Genomic DNA, 20561 nt, shown 5'->3' with positions numbered 1-20561 from the left:
GGGTAGTAATGTATGGATTACGGAGTTTAACAGGTAAATAAACGTACAAATAAATAAAACAAATTTTGTTGCGCGCACTGCATCACTAAATGCGATGCAGTGTGCGCCATATAATTCGTTTCATTTATTTATATGTTTACTTACCTGTTAAACTCTGTAATCCATACATTACTACCCCCCCACCCTGCCCCTCCCCTCCCCATGTCACCGCCCTGCAGGAACTCCTACTGCCGACTGCGGCTGTTTACAAAGATGAAAAACGATGTAGAAAATGTCCATGAACACCTGAAACCTTTACAGGTGGGCCCAGCGCCTACTAATAGACTGGCTAACACAGATTCCACTATACATGTGATTATTTATTTTTCTACTCTTAACTTTTTGCACCCTTAGGTTGAACTCGAGTGCACAAAGCCTTTAACTATTAGATTCTAAATGTTTAGTAGCAATGACAATTTTAATTCAAGCCATACAATCGACAGTTTGCTGTTTGTTGTGAATTATTCATTTATCAAAACAACTTGTCTCCCAGATAAAGCCACGGTTGAATCACTGTGCGGCCAGATATTTCTGCTCAAATAAACACATTAACTGATCCCAGAAGATTTCTGGGCACGTTCAAGCTTTTGCCAAATCACATAACAGTTTGCATGCCACCAGGTACTGCTTTTGGCAGTTAATATTTATCACAAGGTTACACTTTGTACCCACAGGCAGGTTTTAAAGTAATCATTTAACCATACTGTTTTTTTTCTCAATAGATCTGCAAGAGATACAAGCCTCCTCTGAACTTGCTTGAAGTCGATGCACCTTGTTGGGTTCGCGGTTCCCGCCTTCCCTTTGCAGAATGTCAGAGACTGTGACGCTTACATTGCATATGCCCAGCCTGGAGGAGCTCGCAGAGGGTGAGAAGCTTTCAGCCTGATAAAGAACCCAAATGCTTTCTCTTGAATCAAAATCCAAAGATGCCTCCATTTCTGATCTGTTGAGCTGTAATACTAATCTAACCAGGGCGTTTGTCATTGATGCTGTTGTTTCAAACAGGAATACATTGATGATCTTTGGTGAAGGTTATTTTGTCGGGGAGAAAGGGGTAAACAAGGGGGTTGTAGGAACCTCATCCAGTGACTGCTGATAAACATTTAAAGCAGTGGGTCTCAAACACTGGCCCGATATTGCACAGATTAGAGTCACACCAGTGGTCCAGTGCCAAATGTGGCTACTGGTTTGTTGAAAGCCACTGAGGTAGATGCTAGAGTTGAGCAAATGCTGAAAGCTGAAGAGAAGGAGCGAATGACTTTATTTTCCGGTTTGGTGGATGGCTCAAGTTTGACATTTAATGGTCAACCTCTCCCTGAAACCCATCAGGACTGACTTGAACTCCCAGAGGATGGATCGCTTTTACGCCACCCCCTGGCATTATTCCATCCGGCCTCTTCTGGTGAGAGGTCCTCATCAACGAACATTATTAGTTCTCCACCTTCGTGACCTGGGAGTTTTATGAGGTTGTTGTTAATGTGTCCATTTACCTCTGGTGGTTGTTAGCGCGTGAATGCACAGGCAGCCTCTTCCATTTTATCAGCGGTGGTCTGCAAAGATGCAGTTGGGGGATCCTGCTGACTTGTCTTACCGCTCCACCCGTCTCCCTACTTCTATGAAGCCCCAAGTCATTTCTACTATGAGGGTCTGTCAGGGAGAATGTGGCAACACTCCAATGTCCTTTTACCACAGATCCTTCCACTACAACCGTAATGACAATATGTATTTTAATATAGAACTTCATACCCACTTCTTCCCTATACATAAGGGTTGTAAATAGCAGATGGTAATATACCCATAGTAATGGTACTCCATTTGTCGACCTTGGGAGGATGGATGGCTGAATTAGCTTGGCTGGGATTCAAACACGTGACCTGCAGATCTTAGCAGGTGTGAACAGTGAGTTTCCATCAGTGGGCCATTTTCCATGGCTGTGGCCCTCCTACCTTCTAGGACAAATTGCTTTATATTATGATTAAGGAGATTGTACCTGAACTCGTAGCTTTAGATCAATATCTCTTTCAATTTATAAACATGCCTAACCTAGCAAATAATTGCAGTGATAGAATCAGAGTTTAATTCATATTACTATGTGTCTGCATCAGCTAACACGAAGAACTGAGCTCAAACATTTGTTCCACTGCATGCTGTAGAGTGTAGGTCCTTCTTAGATGCCTTAAGGGATAGTCTATGTATTTTACCTAATGGAAAGATTCAGCCATTTGTCCCATTTTATTTTATTTTTCTTCATAGAACGGAATTCAAGTCATGTTTATGTCACATTACCCTAGTAAAAACCTACAAAAAACCCTGTTAGAAACCAACTGTAAAAAAAAAAAAAAAAAAATTGCCTTTTGAGCAGCATTATACTGAAAAAGAATAAAGTTTCGCCTCGTTTACAAAAGTGTTCTGGGAATCTGCCTAGGGAAAGAGATCACTGTATGAATTCAGCGAAGGTCGCCATGATGGATACGTTAACCTTACAATTTGTAATCTTTTGGGGATTTTGATTCCAATGATCTAGTGTCGCCATGTGAATCCTTGAATATATCTACCAGCTGAGAACATCTCCCAATCAGGCAAACACTGTTTATGATATTATACTTCATGTTTTGAAACATGCACAGCTTATTCCACTGTGCATGGTGGTTCTTCTCTCAGAAATTCAGGTCTTCGTGATATTTAAAGTGTTGCACAATTTCAGCAATGTTTTCACTGCTTATAATGTAAAACATTTTTTTTGCTTTGCATTATTTGATTCTTCAAGTTCTGCAAAATGGGTTGAAGAAGAATTTTGCTGATGTGCAGGTCTCAGTTGTCGATTGTCCTGATCTGACTCAGAGTCCCTTCACTTTTCCGGTGAAAGGTAAGGCTTACAGCTTTGATACCTATATTCTCTAATTCTTCACTGATCATTCCCTTTTAATGCAATGTTGTCACAGATAGGCCCTCACATCTACTCATCGCAGCGCCGAGACACCGCAAGGTATTTGTGCGCTTCTAGAAATTTTATAAATAAATAAATAAATAAAATAAAAATAAATAAATAAATCGCCTCCACTGCCTGATAGGAGTCCATGCAATCTGTTTATTCGTTTCTCCATCTGTCTACACCAGAGGTCTTTAAATTGTAGGGCGCGCCCCCGGAAGTCCATATTTAATCTCAGGTGGGTGCCAGGATCTAGCCAGGAGTAGCATTTATTATGCTCTTTGAGAAGAGAGACAAACGTCACGCTGAAAATAGTCCTGTGTTTTTATGAAAGAAAACAGAATCAAAATGAGGCGTTCTGTAATGCGCCTTCAGTAGTATGCTTTGTCACTCACGTCCTGGCTGGGAGTAAATGTCAAAGCTGGGGGTTCTCAATATGGCCCCCTTATTTCTTATAAAGGACAGCATACTGGATACTTTGACACTTCTAGGGAGACTTGGCTGCCGACTGAACTTCGGAAATCATGTATTTGACAGGATTTTTAAAAGGGATTCCTGAATATAATTGCTACGTTTGACATTTTAAATATTTTAAAAGCTGACAATTTTATTGATTAGTTGTGAAGTAAGTGTTTGTTGGTGGGCGGGTGGGTCTGATGTGTTTTTTTTTTTTTTTAAACTAGAGGAAGGTCAGTATTAAATTGTTGCACACACACCTCTTCATTAATGGGGTGTTGTGGTGATAGAGCGTGCAGGTCACCCAACCAACAGATTTACCATACACGTATCGGGCCCATATATTTCAATACACCATTATTTATTAATCGGGTGACCATACACTCTACTACCAGTAACCCAGTTCCTTCCTATATATTTCTATTGTACCCGACTTACCAATCCACCGTCACGGGTACCTAATGACCACGATGAATCAGGGAGCTAGCTGTGAAGAAAAGGCAGATACCAAAATACTTATACTTTATATATTCTATTTGTATTATAATAACCACAAACTCAGGAAGTTTCGAAAACCTTTATCTAGAATTCGTCAAGCTCGGAAAATATGAGATTTACAACGAGCAAACAATCGATTATCAGAATTACAAAGAGCACGTATCCATAAAGGAAATATATCAAGCTGATCATTCATGAATCTAAAGGGAGGTAAGAACAGGGAACATACTAGGCAGCAGTTTCAGAATTTTAAACTTAGTTTGGAGAGACTAAAAGACGGGGAAGAATAAAGAGCATACTAGAATGTCACAGTGAAATATTTCCCCATAAAGAGGAACTATCGATAAAATGCAAAATAGACCATACTAATAAACTGGTGCATTTACTAAAAGATGGATGAAACAAAGAACATCAGTATTTTATGACCTGGAAAGGAAATTTACTCAAAGGATGGGTAGAAAATGGATCATGCTAGAATATCAATAATAACGTATTAGCTTTTCATTCAGTGGATTGCAAAAAGCATGGAAATTCAATATATGCAAAGATATGTCTTTATTGAAGGAAAAAGACAGAAAAATAGAAAGGTGCAGTATAGAGTTTCAGCACTATATATTTACCTAGACTGGTGTGAAGACCAACCCTGGCCACAGGTCAGTTAAGAATAGGAGGGACCCCAAAGGAAACCCGTCATCAGCAGGACAGCAGGTGCAGAATGGACACCTCAGGACAGGACAGGAAACCCAGATTAGGATCAGGACAGGACCACCAAGGCACGACCAGCACCCGCAGTTTGGAAGAAACGCCTGCGCTCCACCCTCTCTGGAGCTATCAGCCAGAACCCCGATTGGGTTATCGATTTCCCCAGCAAAGTGCTCCGCCAGCACTTAAGGTTTAAAACCTCTAGAGTCTATGGAAAGTTCGGACAGAGTGCTCCGCAGCCCTCTGTATCAAGTCACCTATTGAGTGCGTTAGGTCAGCTATTCGGACAAGTCGGACAAATTCTCTAGCTAAACCTAGGCTAGTTATACTGTTTTTCGGGTCAGTGTACCACCCCCCAAATGTTGCAAGTGTCAGAATCCCCAATTTCGATTGGTCCTCAAATAGGATAGGTCAACACATCAATCCCATTTTACTTCTACAAGCCGGTATTACCATTTCTGGGACCGCCTATTTGAATTTGGGGTTCCCATGACATGCTCTATAGAATACAATGGATGAATTACAAATGTATCCTTTGCAGTACAGTTCGGCTCCATCCTGCTGGGCCGCAGGTCACTTTCTCAGGAGCATCTTGACTGTGGCTGCCAGCTGGCTGAGTTCCACTGTTCAAGGTTGTCTTCCCTCTGCCAGGGTGACATGCGCAGTAGAGATTTTCAAGATGAATTCACGAGGGACCCTCAAACCCTCAAGAACGCAGTACATGAAAAGTAAGCGAAAACAAATTAAAACACAGAAATAAATGAATACACTGTATACCATGAATTGCTACTCCATACCCCTTAATTTTATAATATCTATAGCGTTAGGGTGAATGCAGAACAAACGACTTTGCCAAAGCAGCTTTGCAAGCACGGAGCATATGAGGAGACAAAGCGGCCATTTTAGCTTTATTGCTCATGAGCAAACATTTCCCACCAGAACTGCAAGTGCGTCACATCACATGACTATGACCGACGCATGCGCAGACTAATTTCCCGCCAAGCAGCGGCCATTTTAATAGCAAGCATTATTACTGTTTAGTATACATAGGCAAGCGTCTCTGGGACACCCAAAATGTCAGAATAACAGGGAAATTAGTAAGACAAACAGGTTGGATTACTTTGTTACATATTATTCGAGGTTCATGAATTCGAGCAAGTCACGTAATATGTGAATCCTTGCTCCATCAGTGGCTCTTACTTAGAAACATAAATAATATTTTTTAAACAAAACATAGGCATGCCCCTAAAAACCTCAATTGATGAGATGAAAAAAAATAGAAAACACTGAATTATATGGCTCTCCATAAAAGGGATGGGTGCAGGTGTGACAGAGGCTAATAACCCCTGTTCGCAGATCCAGCTGTTCATAGTGAGTTCTTACTTTGGTTAGGGTGGAAATCATATCATTAAAGAAACAAAAACATCAGAGAGAACTACTTTTTTGTTTAAAGCAAGTTATGGTATTTTACTCAGAAGAGAAATTAACATTTGTTATACATAACCATAGAAATTCCCCTAAAAATGAATGTTGATGCTACTTTATGCTTACAGTATCTACTAGCGCCTAGACGTCTTCAGGTAGTAGAGCGCTCTACAGATCTTGCTTTCATTTCATTTGAAGTGGCTAAACCTCACCAGATATGGTAAGACATTCAACCAAAATTCCCCCCAAATAGCTACCCATGAACTGTTATATGATGTCACAGATGATATCAAAGATGATGTCATTCGTGACTTCCCTAATCGCACTACTTCAACACTCGGATCATAATGACCACACGGAAATCATAAATTATAGCTCATTTAGACATCTATTGATGGATGAGTGTAAACTGAGCCTTGTTTTAACCTGCATCCTTTGTAAAGGTATAGCAATGTAGATGGGACTACACCAATGCCCTTTCTTAGCTGGGGGAGTGGTGCACTCAGTGTGTGGCCTGGCTGAGAGATACAACACCCAGTTCACTGTTCATAACCAGGCACATGTATTCCAGTATTTGTGGTGATAGCACATCACATCAAAAGTGGCAACATCACTTGACCTGTGCCAAGTCACCGTGTCGCCGCACTACGCAGGACCCCTGGGCACAGGGTGCAGAAACATTAGACATTTTTCTCACTCCCAAATCTGCATAAAACATTCTAAACAGAAACTGCATGCACACCAGTTTGATTTGAGATATATAATAACAATAATAATCTGTTTTTCATGTAGCACTTCGCATCCATAAAATGCCATTTTAGCATAAAGGAATTTAAGATGCCAGTGTAAGGCAGGATTATCCACATAGACCTAACTGCTATGGGGAGATGCTGAAGGACAACATTCCTACTACTGACCTGATGACGGAAACTATACTTGGCAGAGCAGAACTTTATGAACGAACACAGCCATAGGTGGGATGGCTGAAGCTACTATCAACATTTGTGGATCAGGAATAGCCTGACAGGTTAGGGATGCGTGATGAAATATAATTATGATTTGCATATTATCTGCTGAGTTGTTTAAATTAATCTTGATCATACTGATACACTTGTTATGCTGACAGGTACAACATAATACAGAATCCTACCATTGTAAAATACCAGTCATTGTGTGTGCCTTTGATGGAGTGCCCAAGGGCGGGACTCTCCTTTATAATCCCCTGCAGAGAGGAGATTCCCTGACAGGGCTGTCTGACTCCTAATCCCCCTCGTCCAGCAGAGAACAGAGTACAAGGGGGGTAATAGACGCCTGCCAGTTCTCCTTTTGGGATTAAAGGGATCGACTGGGTGTGACCCAATAATATTGAAGTGAATACACCAGTTTTATCTTTCTCTTTCTGCCAACTCATTGCTTAATCTTTTATCTTTCGTGTTTGTTTCAGGCATTTGTGGCAAGCCCAGAATCGCAGATGTGGGTGGTGTTAAAAACCTTGTTCCAGTTGCTTGCATTGACAAGGTGAGGAGGGATTATATGCAATACTGGATTTACAACAAGTGTTTTGCCGACCTGGCAAGCATGAGGATGTAGTTTACTACAGAAATAAAGAGCAATCCTCATGACATTGTCTTTGTAGGAAAAAAACCTCCTGTATTTATTGGGCAGGTAGGACGATGGGTTTTTATGGGTGCTATATGATTGCAGACAGGTGCACTCTGTAGGATAACTGAGTGAAAGAAGGTTTTTACAAACTATTTTCTAAATTACCAAAGATGTACGGGTAAATGATTTTCATCATGACATCTCGTATGTACTACAAATACCTCATGCGTAACCAAAACATAAGATTTGTAACCATGTCCAGTTTCCCTTCTCACTAGCTCTCCAATGACTATACTGAATCTTGTGGTTGGACGGCGTTTCCCCTGTAAAGCAATGAGCACTGCGTATCAAGGCATCCCTGGCCCTAGATCGGCCTTCCACCATATACTCTGTTTCTACTACCATACCAGGTCACTACGTGCTAGATTAACACCACTGTCCCTTCCTCCAAACATTCTCGCACAGGAGGAACCTGCCTCCACCACCAGCCAGCCAAGCTCTGGAACTCGAATCCTAGAAAAACAATTGACAACCTCCTCGAATTTCAGGAACCTTTGAGAACCTGGCTCCTTCCATTCATGTACTTGTATTATGCATACCTCTCCTCACTTTTCTGCAACACCTCGTGCTTATGCACCACCACCATCTCACCACAGTATGACTGGAGAGTGTCTTGTGTCCTCACGCGCTACACCTCCAACAAAGGACAATGCTACAGCGCACACACTTTCAGCTATGCACTCCCAAAAGCCACCGAACTAGGATGTGAATTGTAGTTATTTGCATACACATCAGGGTAATGGCGTGCTGAATGCAGTCTACAGTATGATACAATGCCAGTGAGGTGTAGTTGCCATCTTGGTTTGGGGCAAATGTAATCTGTGAAAAAAAGATGCGTAAACATTACATAATATGAAGAAATCCGTATGAAACTTATATTGTAACTGTTTCAAAGGGCCATACATTATATGTTACAATTTGAGCTAAATTTCCTTTTGTTCTTATTTCTTTGCTAAATATTCGTTTTTTCTGTAGTTATAGTGTGACTATAATGTGTGAGCCTTGAACCTTGGATCTCAGATTGAGATTCAGAATGTTGACAATTGGAAAAATGAATTTTTTATGGGGAAATAAAGTTGGCAAGTATGACTTCTAAATGCAGCTTGCTGAAACTTGCACAGTAGGTATTCACATGTGCTCTTGAATCTCCATCTGTCACTGTGACTAGGTGTTGAGAGAGACACTATAGTAATGTCCTGGTAATGTCCTGGTAACTGGTAGCAATGCCTTGGTAAGTAGCCGCATCATGCCCGAACTTTGTATCTCTACCCTCTATGATTCAAGTAAGCAGTACAGGAAGTCACAAAAGAAAACCAATAGGAGGCTTTTTCTCTTTATTACGTCATCGAAGCAGAACATTGGAGTAGCATTATGCTAATAAAAATGGTGAAACTTCAATGTCACGAAGGATTGCTATAGTCCACCAATGGACTGAGAATGAGGGCAGATTAACATGACACATGCAATAACCAATGACTGACGGGGGCTAGCCTTTAGTCCATTTTTTGTGTAGATCATATTATATTTATGACACAGCTAGAAAAGTCTGTAGCTAGAATAAAAAGATATGCATGAAATAAGCAATTGATCCCTAAAAGATTCAATCAGTTTTTCCTATGTTGATTAAGCAAATGTTTAGCACGTGTCCTTTAAGTATTACGACAAAAAATCTGATTGTTTAAAAATATGTATGTGTATTAATTATCCTGTGACTTAGTGTAAGGTTCAGCCCCCTCATAACAAATAAAATATTCAATTTTGAGACGCTAACCCCAAGACGACTGTTATTTGGATATGTCGTTTTTGAATGGGCTACTACAAGGTTTACAGAAACACATTGGGACCAGTATACAGAAATTCACTCCTTATTCTTTTATTCTCAGATCTATGACGTTAACACAGTAGCAAAGGAAATTCATCTTCCTGGTGCGTATATGCTTGGAGCTGGAGCGGTTTCATTTCGGACGATTGGAATAAATGCTGAGGTTGGTCAATCATATTTCTTATCCTCCTGGGTGCATAAAACGTACCTCATCCTAAATTGTTACTTGTTTAAACAAACTTCATTAATTTTTCATTATAGTGACTAGCATTAAACTAATCACTAAACAGATGAAACAGTCTACCAGAACAGAAATGGCAATGAGATCATCAACATTTGTAAATGCAGGTCTGATTGCTATTCACTAAGTTAACTCATTTCGCACAGGTAGGCAACTTTTAAGGTACACGCACCTGGAGAGCAGGAGGTAGAGCAGGTGTCGCTGCAGTATCATATGCTTGAGGGTCTCCCTGTTGATGTATGTTTTTTCAAAGTGCTATCCCTTCCTTTTTGGGTGCTTTGGTAAGACTGCTACCGCGCCAGCACCATCGCTGGATCTCTAGTTGTCTAACCGAGAAATAAGACACAAGGCGTTCTATGTTAATGTGCGGTTAATATAAGGCAAAATAGGGATGGGACCCAAGCACAGGACAAAAATCAACCTCGTTGGTAATCGGCAAAGGAAAGCGAGGAATGTGTGAAGCCAAAGGGAAGGAACCCAGACACCCAGGGATTCTGGTTAAGGGAATCAACCACACAAGAAGCATGGAGGCTAGAACCAGCCACAAGTTTGCGCTATATAAAACCTTATAAATAAATAAATATATATCTACAAAAGGTAACCAGTCAAAAATTCTCTTGACCACTGGAATCAGCCACATCCACATGCAGCATCTGATGAAGTCACAAACGGATTCTGAGAAAGTGAACCAGCTACCCACAAGACTGGAGAAGTAAACTAATAGCAACTGGAGAGGGAATCAGCTTTAGATGCGCCTGAGGAACCTAACCGGATACTTATGACAAAGAGGGTGAAAACTGCCTCCCTCCATTAGTCACCTCACACGATGAGTCTACAAAAGGAACCAGCCCGACCAGAAGTCTGGTGAGGGTACTGCCACCAGGAAGTGGCAGTCTATTCCCTGCAAGCTAGGCGGGTTGACCTTTTCTGGCTTACAATGAAAAATAGTAGGAGGCAATCAGCCACATGCCGAAAGAAAGTTGGTAACCACATGGAAAGCCAGTGGAATAGATTTGTGATCCTTCAGTTGTTATAAAAAGAGAATCTAGATTTCATTAACAACATGGAGGCTAGAATTACGCATAAAGCCTTTTATTGCATATTCCTTGCTGCACTTTGAAGAACATAAATACATCACAAACTCGCAAACAAAATACCTGTAAGTCTATATAAATCCCAGACAGACTCTTTTCTTCCTCTTTTATTGCCTACTCCACTCAAGAAAACTACACTTTCTTGTTGATTGTTTGTTTCGTGAGTACGGTTTGAAAGGTGCTATGTGTTGCTGAAAGTCTTTCCAATTTATGAAAGTTGGGGTGTTTACATGTGTGTAGATTTAGGTTAATCCCATGTGAGGAGCATGATGTTTATTCCTTGTGTGACTAATGCTTATAATGCACGTTTATACTGCAGGTCTTTTGGAGTGATTCTTCACAGACTTTTATACGTTTTTGGGAAGTTGAACAGGTTTATATGGTTAACTTACTTGACCACTGTTAAAGATGTTTGCAAATAGGCTCTTTATTGTGGTGACGGCAATAGTGCATCCTGACCAGAATGGCTCTGTGCGGGAAGAAATACGTTCCCCAACCTGTGTTGCTGTTCATTTTGATTGATGACTCTCGACCAAATGGCACTTGACACATGACTCATTCTCTTACCATCGAGAAGGCCTGAGGCACCCTCGGGTGGCCTTACCTAATGTTATTTGGTCTAGGCCTTTCCTTTAGACAATGGCTAAAGATACTACACATGCACCTGATGGCAAGGGTACAGACAGGGTGGTTGATATCTGAACAATTCCCCATAAGCAGGGGCACTAGGCAGGGGTGGCCTTTGTCTGCCCTCATTTTGAGGTCTCGTCTGAGCCAGCGCATGCGCTGCTCGGCAAGACATTTAGTTAGGGCTTTTAAAAGGGCAGCCACACGGCCTAGCGCTTGCGTTCAGTTGCGCAGCCGCCAACTTTCAGAGCCCTGGCTTTCCATTATTGCTTTCCTTTGCCGCGCGCACCACTCGCAGGCTCACCTCCTGCTCCCCTTCCGTCACAGAGCGAGTCTCGCTGTGTAGACTGGATTTCCTCTCTTGTTTAACTTTCAGCGCGAGGCTACACATCCTGGCGCTTTCACTTTCGTTCTCAGTCCTCACACTACCCCAGCCGCCGCGCTTCAGTGAATGCTAGCTCAAGCCATTACAAAATGCAGAGCGCCTTTTTTTGGAAAACCCACGTTGCTGTGTAGACTGGCTTTCCTCTCTTGTTAGTTTTTTAAGAGCATGCGCAAACAGATCCTGAGGCGAAAGAAAACTCCAGCCCGAAAGTGACTTCTCTGTAATTACCTCTAGGGTGCCATATGGCACACATTGCATGTTGTGGCCTGACTTCCGTTGCTCGCTGCAATTCAATTTGCACGGACATACAAGAAATTTGCAGCGCTACCGTGCTGCACTGTGTCTCCTGTTTGGGCCGGTGCTGAGCATGGCTTTCCCCGGCCCCTGTTCACCTGGCTAGGGCAACCGGTGACAACGCTGATCCCATCCCAGATGGCGCTGGATTGGTTCCGCCACGCTCTGTTGGTTGAGCACTTTGATCCTGCACTATCATGGCTGGTCGGGACATTCTGACTGCCCCTGATTTAAAAACCCTTCCGGTTTAAATAGTCTGCCCCCGTTTTTCGACTCATCTTAACGTGCTACGCTGTGCCCTGCCGGGAGCGATCTATCTCCTCAATGTGCGGGGCCCTATACAAGAAGTCCCATTCTCCTTGTGTTCTTCTCCCACAGTCATTGGATCCCAATCTCTCTCTCACCAGTGCCTAACCCTTGCCCCCCCCGCCTCACCTCATTGTCCCACTTGAGCTCTCTCTAGGCTCCGATCACCAGGTCGCTTGTCTAATTCCTGCACCAGATTTCAGCCCGGGATGCTACCTTTCACCTTGTTTGTTCCCTAGATAATCTCCAGACTCTGTTCTCTGATTATGGCTTTTGCAGCGACCCACACGCTCACCATCAGGCCACATTTCCACTGAGGTTCCCGCTCCTCTCATGGTTTTATTTCCAGAACCCTCTTCAAGTATACACCAATAATGAAAAGTGATAGATCACTTTTCAGGGCTGCCTTACTAAACAGACACATTTTGCGAGATCGGGCGGGTTACCACTTCCTCTTGTGGCATTCATTTTTTTGTAGCTAGGAATCGAGGAATGATATGTAAGTACATATATTCAACAACTTTCTTGCAAGAAAATTAGTAACTCCAAAGTGAATAAAGAAACTTTTAAAATATCCACATAGCAATCAATTCTCAGACAGTAATGCAGGTAGACAATATCCATTACTACCCTGATGGTTTTCTACCGGTTGAGGCAGCATCCACTGCCTTCCTGTGATACAGCACTGAAGACTTGAAAATAATCAGTGTTGTAGGGGCACCAGAAGCACCAGACCAAATTAGCCAATAAATTTGCCTGGGGTATTTCTTGGGATTGAAAAGTAGCAAACTGACTTTAAGCATTTATCAGGCCCCCTATCGCCTTGTCTGCAGCTGTGGTTTTGGATGGAGCTGACTGTTTTGTGAATAAAGTAGCAGTGCTTGAATTTCCAGCCAGTGGGCAGAGACTGCTGAAAAACTGCAACATGGGGTATCATGCATGACGTGTACAACGTCTGGCACATGTGCCAAAACAGCTGCAGGAAATCATCTGTAAAGACAAATACATAGAATCAACATTCAGATTTTGTGCCTTAAGCACCTCAAGACACAGGCAATGGGTATGATAGAAAAATAAAATGTACAGTCATGTTAAAGCAACCTACGGCAGTCACGTCTAATTTTGCATAAAAGGTTTTTCTGTATTGGCCAATATTATTCGCTGTACAACGACTTATTACACTCTGTGAATCAATAAAGGAAATAGTAATGCGCATGCTATGAGCATCTAATGCATCTTGTCACAGGTGTCCTTTCTACTCGATTGTTAGCATAGATTGATACCTTTCAGGTCCGCAAGGCACCATTGCCCACATACTGAAGTGACTAAACACAATCAAAAGTTACACGGAGAAGAGGGCAGGGTGGCTCTGAGGATGCAGCAAGTGTCATTGTCCTTCGTAAATGCTGGCTTCTGATTCGTTTATAGGCTTGTTAGTCCCTCCTTAGTACCGCCTAGTCTTCATTTGTAACCTCCCATGAGGACTGGCACTTCGGTGTTACATGGTACTTCTTTTTCAGTCTGTAAGCACTATTTTCTTTAATGAGTTTCTCTTACTGCAGGGGGGTCTCTTGTGTGCAGTTGTGACCACCAGCTTGTTTCTTTAATCGTAGCAAATGGGGAGCTCCTCAGGGGCCATGGGAGACAGAAAGGGGCAACTCAGCAACACCTTCAAGCATTTGGAATGCAATAGGGTCTCGCAGTTGCGAGAGTTTAAGCTATTGGCATTGTAAATGACAATGCCTTTTATTTATGTTTTAAAAACCAAAGCATAAATAAAAGGCATGGTCATTTACACTGCCAATAGCTCAAACTCACATAAATCCGAGACCTATTGCATTGCAGATGTTTGTTATTTGTGGGACCCTCCTTATATTTCAGGACCTCTAGGATAACTTTGGACTGGGACTAGGCATTATATCGTCTACAATGCCCTGACGTGCATTCTGGGTCAAACATGTGACCAGACCGGGTGAAACCCCTACAACTCATGCCTTTCTGTCACTATTTACTCATAGGCGAGCAAGGAAGGAAGTTACCATACTGTATGTCTGACTGCTCACACTGCATTCTATCTCAATGTCGTCTTTAAAGACTGGCTGGGAACAAAATGTAGGGGCAGAGGTAGAAGAAAGAAAGTGGACCCACGCATTAAAGTTAGTTCATAGAGTCACCCATAATGCCCGCCTGAAGTATGCCCAGTTCAATTACGTACCTCAGACTTATCTTACTCTTCAGTGAATAGCCCACATGTATGACAGAGGGGACTCCAGATGTCCCCACTATCAAGCTTCTTTCACATGGTATGGCAATGTCCCACCATACAATGTTCTGGACCGAGGCACTTAAAGTGCTTGCAGAATTGACAGATAAAACTGTCCCTCTTTGTGAGGAAACATCGGGGGCCGGTACTGTTGGTGGAACTTACACTTCAGGGTAGACCGGTACAAGGAGCGACCTGCTGTATTTGAGGCGCTTGAGAAACAAGTCTGCCTTGATGCCATACAGACATCAAAATTCACGTCCATTAAGGAAGAATGTGCAACCTCAGAGAACCCCATATACCGCGTCCAGGGAGGTCTCCTAAGTGTCACGCTGGTACCAATTTCCCAAGATAGGCAATCTGTAGAATCCAACCCACAAAGAATCAGGTATTTTGCCACATTACTGCCACCGTCAATGGCTTGTGTAAGGGTAGGGCACAAGTTACCCGGTACAGCTTGCAGGACCTGCGGTATAGAATCCCAGAGAGCACGAGTATAATGGCCCAATAGGCAGCTGGCATTGAGGCAGCAGAAGGCCAGGCTGGTTGAGAAGGACATGCGCTTCCCAAAGGTTTCAAGGTTGTTGGATTTTCTATCCAGTGGGGTGGTAGGAAAGGCATTATAGTTGACCTTGCTCATGGGTGCCTGCACCAGCAAGCTTCCCAGAGTTAAATGCTGTATTAGGAAGGCCGGGTAATCCGGGGCAGAGCAGGGGTGCCCCACTGTCTGCCTGTTTATTTGCCGTCCGGAACATGGCTTTGCCCATGTTCCAAGAAGGGAGTCTGTGAGGTCCGCGTTGAAATGTAGTAGTAATTTGTCCTACTGCGAAGGAGGCACTTTCTTTGGTATCTGGCTGGATTGGAGAAATAATCCCAGGGTTTGGGAGAAGTATCCAGGGCACTGGCATCTTGCAACTCATCCTACAAGTTGTCATTGGTACAGGGTTAAGCAAATATGTTGTCTTCGTGTGTGTGACAAAACGATTGTGGGTGACATGGGCCCTTCTTTGGTGCAAGGGAGTTATATAAGAATTTGATTGGTTGCGAAGGCTGCAGCCCAGTGGTATCAGGGTGTGGCCTCTTTTAAAGTGGAGTCAGCTTGGGGTTGGAGAGCTCTATAGGTTGTTCTTCGTTGTACAGCATCGACATTGTCCAACATGGGCTTCCATACTCCTAGTACGGGCGTGGATTGTGGCCCCAAGACCGATGTCCGCACTGAAGCTGGTGGTGGAGTTTCAAGTGGAGGTCCTCCCAGTTCCTTGAGGCTGGATTTATGCCAGATGGAGCCATCAGCATGCCGAGGAGATGCAGCATAGCTTCCTGGAACTTGTGGAATTGCTGCGTCATTGCCGAGGGACCGAGGAAGTCGGGTTGCCCCTCGACAACAGTCTGCATTGACTTAAAAAGAGATCGAGTTCAGGAGCAATACCCAAGAGGCATTTTTATGCCCTCACGTGTTCTCAGGGGTTCAAGAGTGCTTGCAAAGGGCCGAGTTTTACTGTGACTTCTTACGGATCCACATCTGGTGGCACTGAAAGAATGGAAATGATGTTTGAGCACGTGGGTGGCACTTATATGTGGCCCTTCACATCACTTAGGAGTGGAAGAATGTTGTTAGTGAGCCCCACAACACCACCTACTGGCACACAGGGGTACTGCTACTTATTTTCCAGATCATGTCTGACACCTGTGGAATATTCAAAAGGTGAGGAATCTATCAGAAAAGAGACCCAGCTATAGTCTGAAGTGTGTGAAAATTAATCATTGATACCTGGAGATAATTAGAAGGTAACTAGCATCCCTACACTTTCCTAGAAGCTTGGAGGAGGGAAGCAGTGTCATTTAAATTCTGAGGAAGTACACTGGAGCTACTCAAAGGGAACCAGCAGAAGGGAAGCCACCAAACTGAGAGCCTGAGGAGAGAAGTGGCCTTACTTGGAGACAGGGGTAGTGTATTTGATTCCTTGGATTTGATGGGATGTAAACAGTGGCTAGGAGACAGAACAATAGTGTGATCACTCTTAGATCAGATGGAGGAAAACCAGCCATAATGGGAATAGAAGAAAGATTCAACAAGCATTGGAAATGCAATAGGGCTCGCATTAGGAAAGTTTGAGCTATTGGTCTTATAAATGATTTTTTTTTATTTATGTGTTATTTTTTAAAATAGCTAAATTAATAGCTTTGTCATTTACAATGCCAATAGTTATAACTTTCGCAAACACGTATAGCATTTGTAATGCAACATGTTGTGTATTTACGTGACTTAGATGTATTGATATTACAAATAACAATGGCAAAGTCAATAGCTTAAACTTTTGTAAATACATTTTGTGAAGATTATGTTCAGTGTTTTTTATTGTGACGAAAATCCAAGAACAGAAGTGAAATATTTACATCTTTTTGTGATTTGTAATAAAGCATGCATTGATGGAGCTGTGTGGTGGGTGCATTGGTGGAGCTTAGTTGGAGGATCGGTGGAGCTGTGTGGTGGGTGTATCGGTGGAGCTGTGTGGTGGGCGCCTCGGCGGAGCTGTGTGGTGGGTGCATCGGTGGAGCTGGGTGGTGGGTGGATCTGTGGAGCTGTGTGGTGGGTGCATCAGTGGAGCTGTGTGGTGGGTGCATCGGTGGAGCTGTGTGGTGGGTGCTTCGGTGGAGCTGTGTGGTGGGTGATCTGTGGAGCTGTGTGTTGGGTACATCTGTGGAGCTGTGTGGTGGGTGCATCTGTGGAGCTGTGTGGTGGGTGCCTCGGTGAAGCTGTGTGGTGGGTGCATCGGTGGAGCTGTGTGGTGGGTGCCTTGGTGGAGCTGTATGGTGGGTGCCTCGGTGGAGCTGTGTGGTGGGTGCATCGGTGGAGCTGTGTGGTGGGTGCATTGGTGGAGCTGTGTCGGTGGAGCTGTGTGGTGGGTGCATCGGTGGAACTGGGTGGTGGGTGCATCGTTGTAGCTGTGTCGGTGGAGCTGTGTGGTGGCTGCATCGGTGGAGCTGTGTGGTGGGTGCCTCGGCGGAGCTGTGTGGTGGGTGCCTCGGTGGAGCTGTGTGGTGGGTGCCTCGGTGGAGCTGTGTGGTGGGTGCATCAGTGGAGCTGTGTGGTGGGTGCATCGCTGGAGCTGTGTGGTGGGTGCATCGGTGGAGCTGTGTGGTGGGTGCATCGCTGGAGCTGTGTGGTGGGTGCATCGGTGGAGCTGTGTGGTGGGTGCATCGGTGGAGCTGTGTCGGTGGAGCTGTGTGGTGGGTGCATCGGTGGAGCTGTGTGGTGGGTGCATCGGTGGAGCTGTGTGGTGGGTGCCTTGGTGGAGCTGTGTGGTGGGCGCATCGGTGGAGCTGTGTGGTGGGTGCATCGGTGGAGCTGTGTAGGTGGAGCTGTGTAGTGGGTGCATCGGTGGAGCTTAGTGGGTGCATTGATGGAGCTGTGTGGTGGGTGTATTGGTGGAGCTTAGTTGGAGCATCGGTGGAGCTGTGTGGTGGGTGTATCGGTGGAGCTGTGTGGTGGGTGCCTCGGCGGAGCTGTGTGGTGGGTGCATCGGTGGAGCTGGGTGGTGGGTGCATCTGTGGAGCTGTGTGGTGGGTGCATCGGTGGAGCTGTGTGGTGGGTGCTTCGGTGGAGCTGTGTGGTGGGTGCATCTGTGGAGCTGTGTGGTGGGTGCATCTGTGGAGCTGTGTTAGGGGTGCATCGGTGGAGCTGTGTAGTGGGTGCCTCTGGGGAGCTGTGTGGTGGGTGCCTCGGCGGAGCTGTGTGGTGGGTGCATCGGTGGAGCTGTGTGGTGGGTGCCTCGGAGGAGCTGTGTGGTGGGTGCATCAGTGGAGCTGTGTGGTTGGTGCATCGGTGGAGCTGTGTGGTCGGTGCATCGGTGGAGCTGTGTGGTGGGTGCATCGGTAGAGCTGTGTAGGTGGAGCTGTGTGGTGGGTGCATCGGTGGAGCTAGGTGCATCGGTGGAGCTGTGTGGTGGGTGCATCGGTGGAGCTGTGTGGTGGGTGCCTTGGTGGAGCTGTGTGGTGGGTGCATCCGTGGAGCTGTGGGGTGGGTGCATCGGTGGAGCTGTGTAGGTGGAGCTGTGTGGTGGGTGCATCGGTGGAGCTTAGTGGGTGCATTGATGGAGCTGTGTGGTGGGTGCATTGGTGGAGCTTAGTTGGAGCATCGGTGGAGCTGTGTGGTGGGTGTATCGGTGGAGCTTAGTTGGAGCATCGGTGGAGCTGTGTGGTGGGTGTATCGGTGGAGCTGTGTGGTGGGTGCCTCGGCGGAGCTGTGTGGTGGGTGCATCGGTGGAGCTGTGTGGTGGGTGCATCGGTGGAGCTGTGTGGTGGGTGCTTCCGTGGAGCTGTGTGGTGGGTGCATCTGTGGAGCTGTGTGGTGGGTGCATCTGTGGAGCTGTGTGGTGGGTGCATCGGTGGAGCTGTGTGGTAGGTGACTCGGTGGAGCTGTGTGGTGGGTGCATCGGTGGAGCTGTGTGGTGGGTGCATCGGTGGAGCTGTGTCGGTGGAGCTGTGTGGTGGGTGCATCGGTGGAGCTGGGTGGTGGGTGCATCGTTGGAGCTGTGTCGGTGGAGCTGTGTGGTGGCTGCATCGGTGGAGCTGTGTGGTGGGTGCATCGGTGGAGCTGTGTGGTGGGTGCCTCGGTGGAGCTGTGTGGTGGCTGCATCGGTGGAGCTGTGTGGTGGGTGTCGGCGGGGTTCCCGAAAATAATCGCATGTCTTTATTTCGTGCTGTCTAATTCCTTCCCCAGCTTCCCCCTGAATCTAAAGCAAGGCCCAAAAGAAAAGAATTCTGTGCGTTTGAATTGATCTTTAAAAGTACAAAGCGGCACAGCTTTGATAAAATATGAGGGTTAGAGAAAAGAGAACGTAAAGTATGCAAAGGAGCTGATGAAACATTTGTTTTAAATATTTCTGTTAATTTATTGGTTTATACAGAAGACGTTGTATACGGCTTAATATCCAATAAAAAGTGTTATTAAAAAAAAAAGAAACCAATCACTGCATTCTGAGAATTGCAGTTATCGTTCAGTTCAAATGTACCAATTGCCCGAGCTGACGCGAATACCCAGTAATGTGCGATTGAAAAGCCCTGCATTGGAAACATTGAGTCATCTGGTGACTAAACGATGTGGTTTACGGTTAGAGCGACCGACTTTAAAGCTGAGGAACCAGGTTCGAGTCGGGTGGAGGCTCAAACATCCTGTGATCCTGCGCAAATGCAAATCACTTAATCTCCCGTGTATAAATATGAAAGTAATGCAACTGGTCCTCATGTTAAGCGCTTTGATACCTTCGGGTCGAGTCAGCGCTATATAAAACTGCAAACAACAAAATGCTGGTGAGATCCGCAAAAATCTTAATCCTGTTCTGATGTGGAAGGTCGATAAGCACATAGCTTCAATTTCACTAAAACGGATATCCTTGTGTGTAAGGCGGCCTGCCGTGAACGCTTGTTTAGTGGGCTGAGTTTTGACAGCTCAGCTGCAACTAGGCCTGTTGTATCGTAAAGGTATATAACTAGCGTTTACTTCTCTACATGAGGCGTTGAAGTGCTTAGCGCTGGGCAGTACAGTGCGCCCGAACGCCAGATTGGTTGGCATTCAGTGGTTATCAGTTACTGGGATTAGCTTTTTGCTCCTCGGGAAGCCGTTCCATTGCTCCACTTCTTTTGCAGTATATTAAAATAATTGCCGCTTTATTGGAGTTTGGGGGTTGGGTGGATTTTGTGAGATTAATGCACAAACCCGAGGAGATTAGGTTGTGCTAGGTTGCAGAGGTAGCACTTTCACCGGAGAGGCTATCGTCTTTGAAATTTCGTGTGGATAACTTGCAGACGCACAATA

At 44.7% G+C, this 20561-nt stretch overlaps 1 protein-coding gene across 3 annotated transcripts in view; it reads left to right on the top strand.

The window, feature by feature from the left end:
- Positions 1-20561, top strand: part of BKGD (beta-keto-L-gulonate decarboxylase) — a 65393-nt gene that overhangs the window by 20695 nt on the left and 24137 nt on the right. For all 3 annotated transcript variants that reach the window (XM_078679415.1, XM_078679413.1, XM_078679414.1), the window contains exons 2-5: positions 762-905; positions 2807-2905; positions 7494-7567; positions 9595-9696. In XM_078679415.1, the coding sequence (XP_078535541.1) occupies positions 848-905; positions 2807-2905; positions 7494-7567; positions 9595-9696 (333 nt within the window). In that variant the 5' untranslated portion in view covers positions 762-847. The remainder of the gene's footprint in view (positions 1-761; positions 906-2806; positions 2906-7493; positions 7568-9594; positions 9697-20561) is intronic.

This window comes from Lissotriton helveticus, chromosome 3_1 (genome assembly GCF_964261635.1).
Source record: "Lissotriton helveticus chromosome 3_1, aLisHel1.1, whole genome shotgun sequence".
Classification (NCBI taxonomy): Eukaryota; Metazoa; Chordata; class Amphibia; order Caudata; family Salamandridae; genus Lissotriton; species Lissotriton helveticus.
The sequence above is the reverse complement of the archived record's forward strand: the minus strand, read 5'-3'. Positions and strand labels throughout refer to the sequence as shown.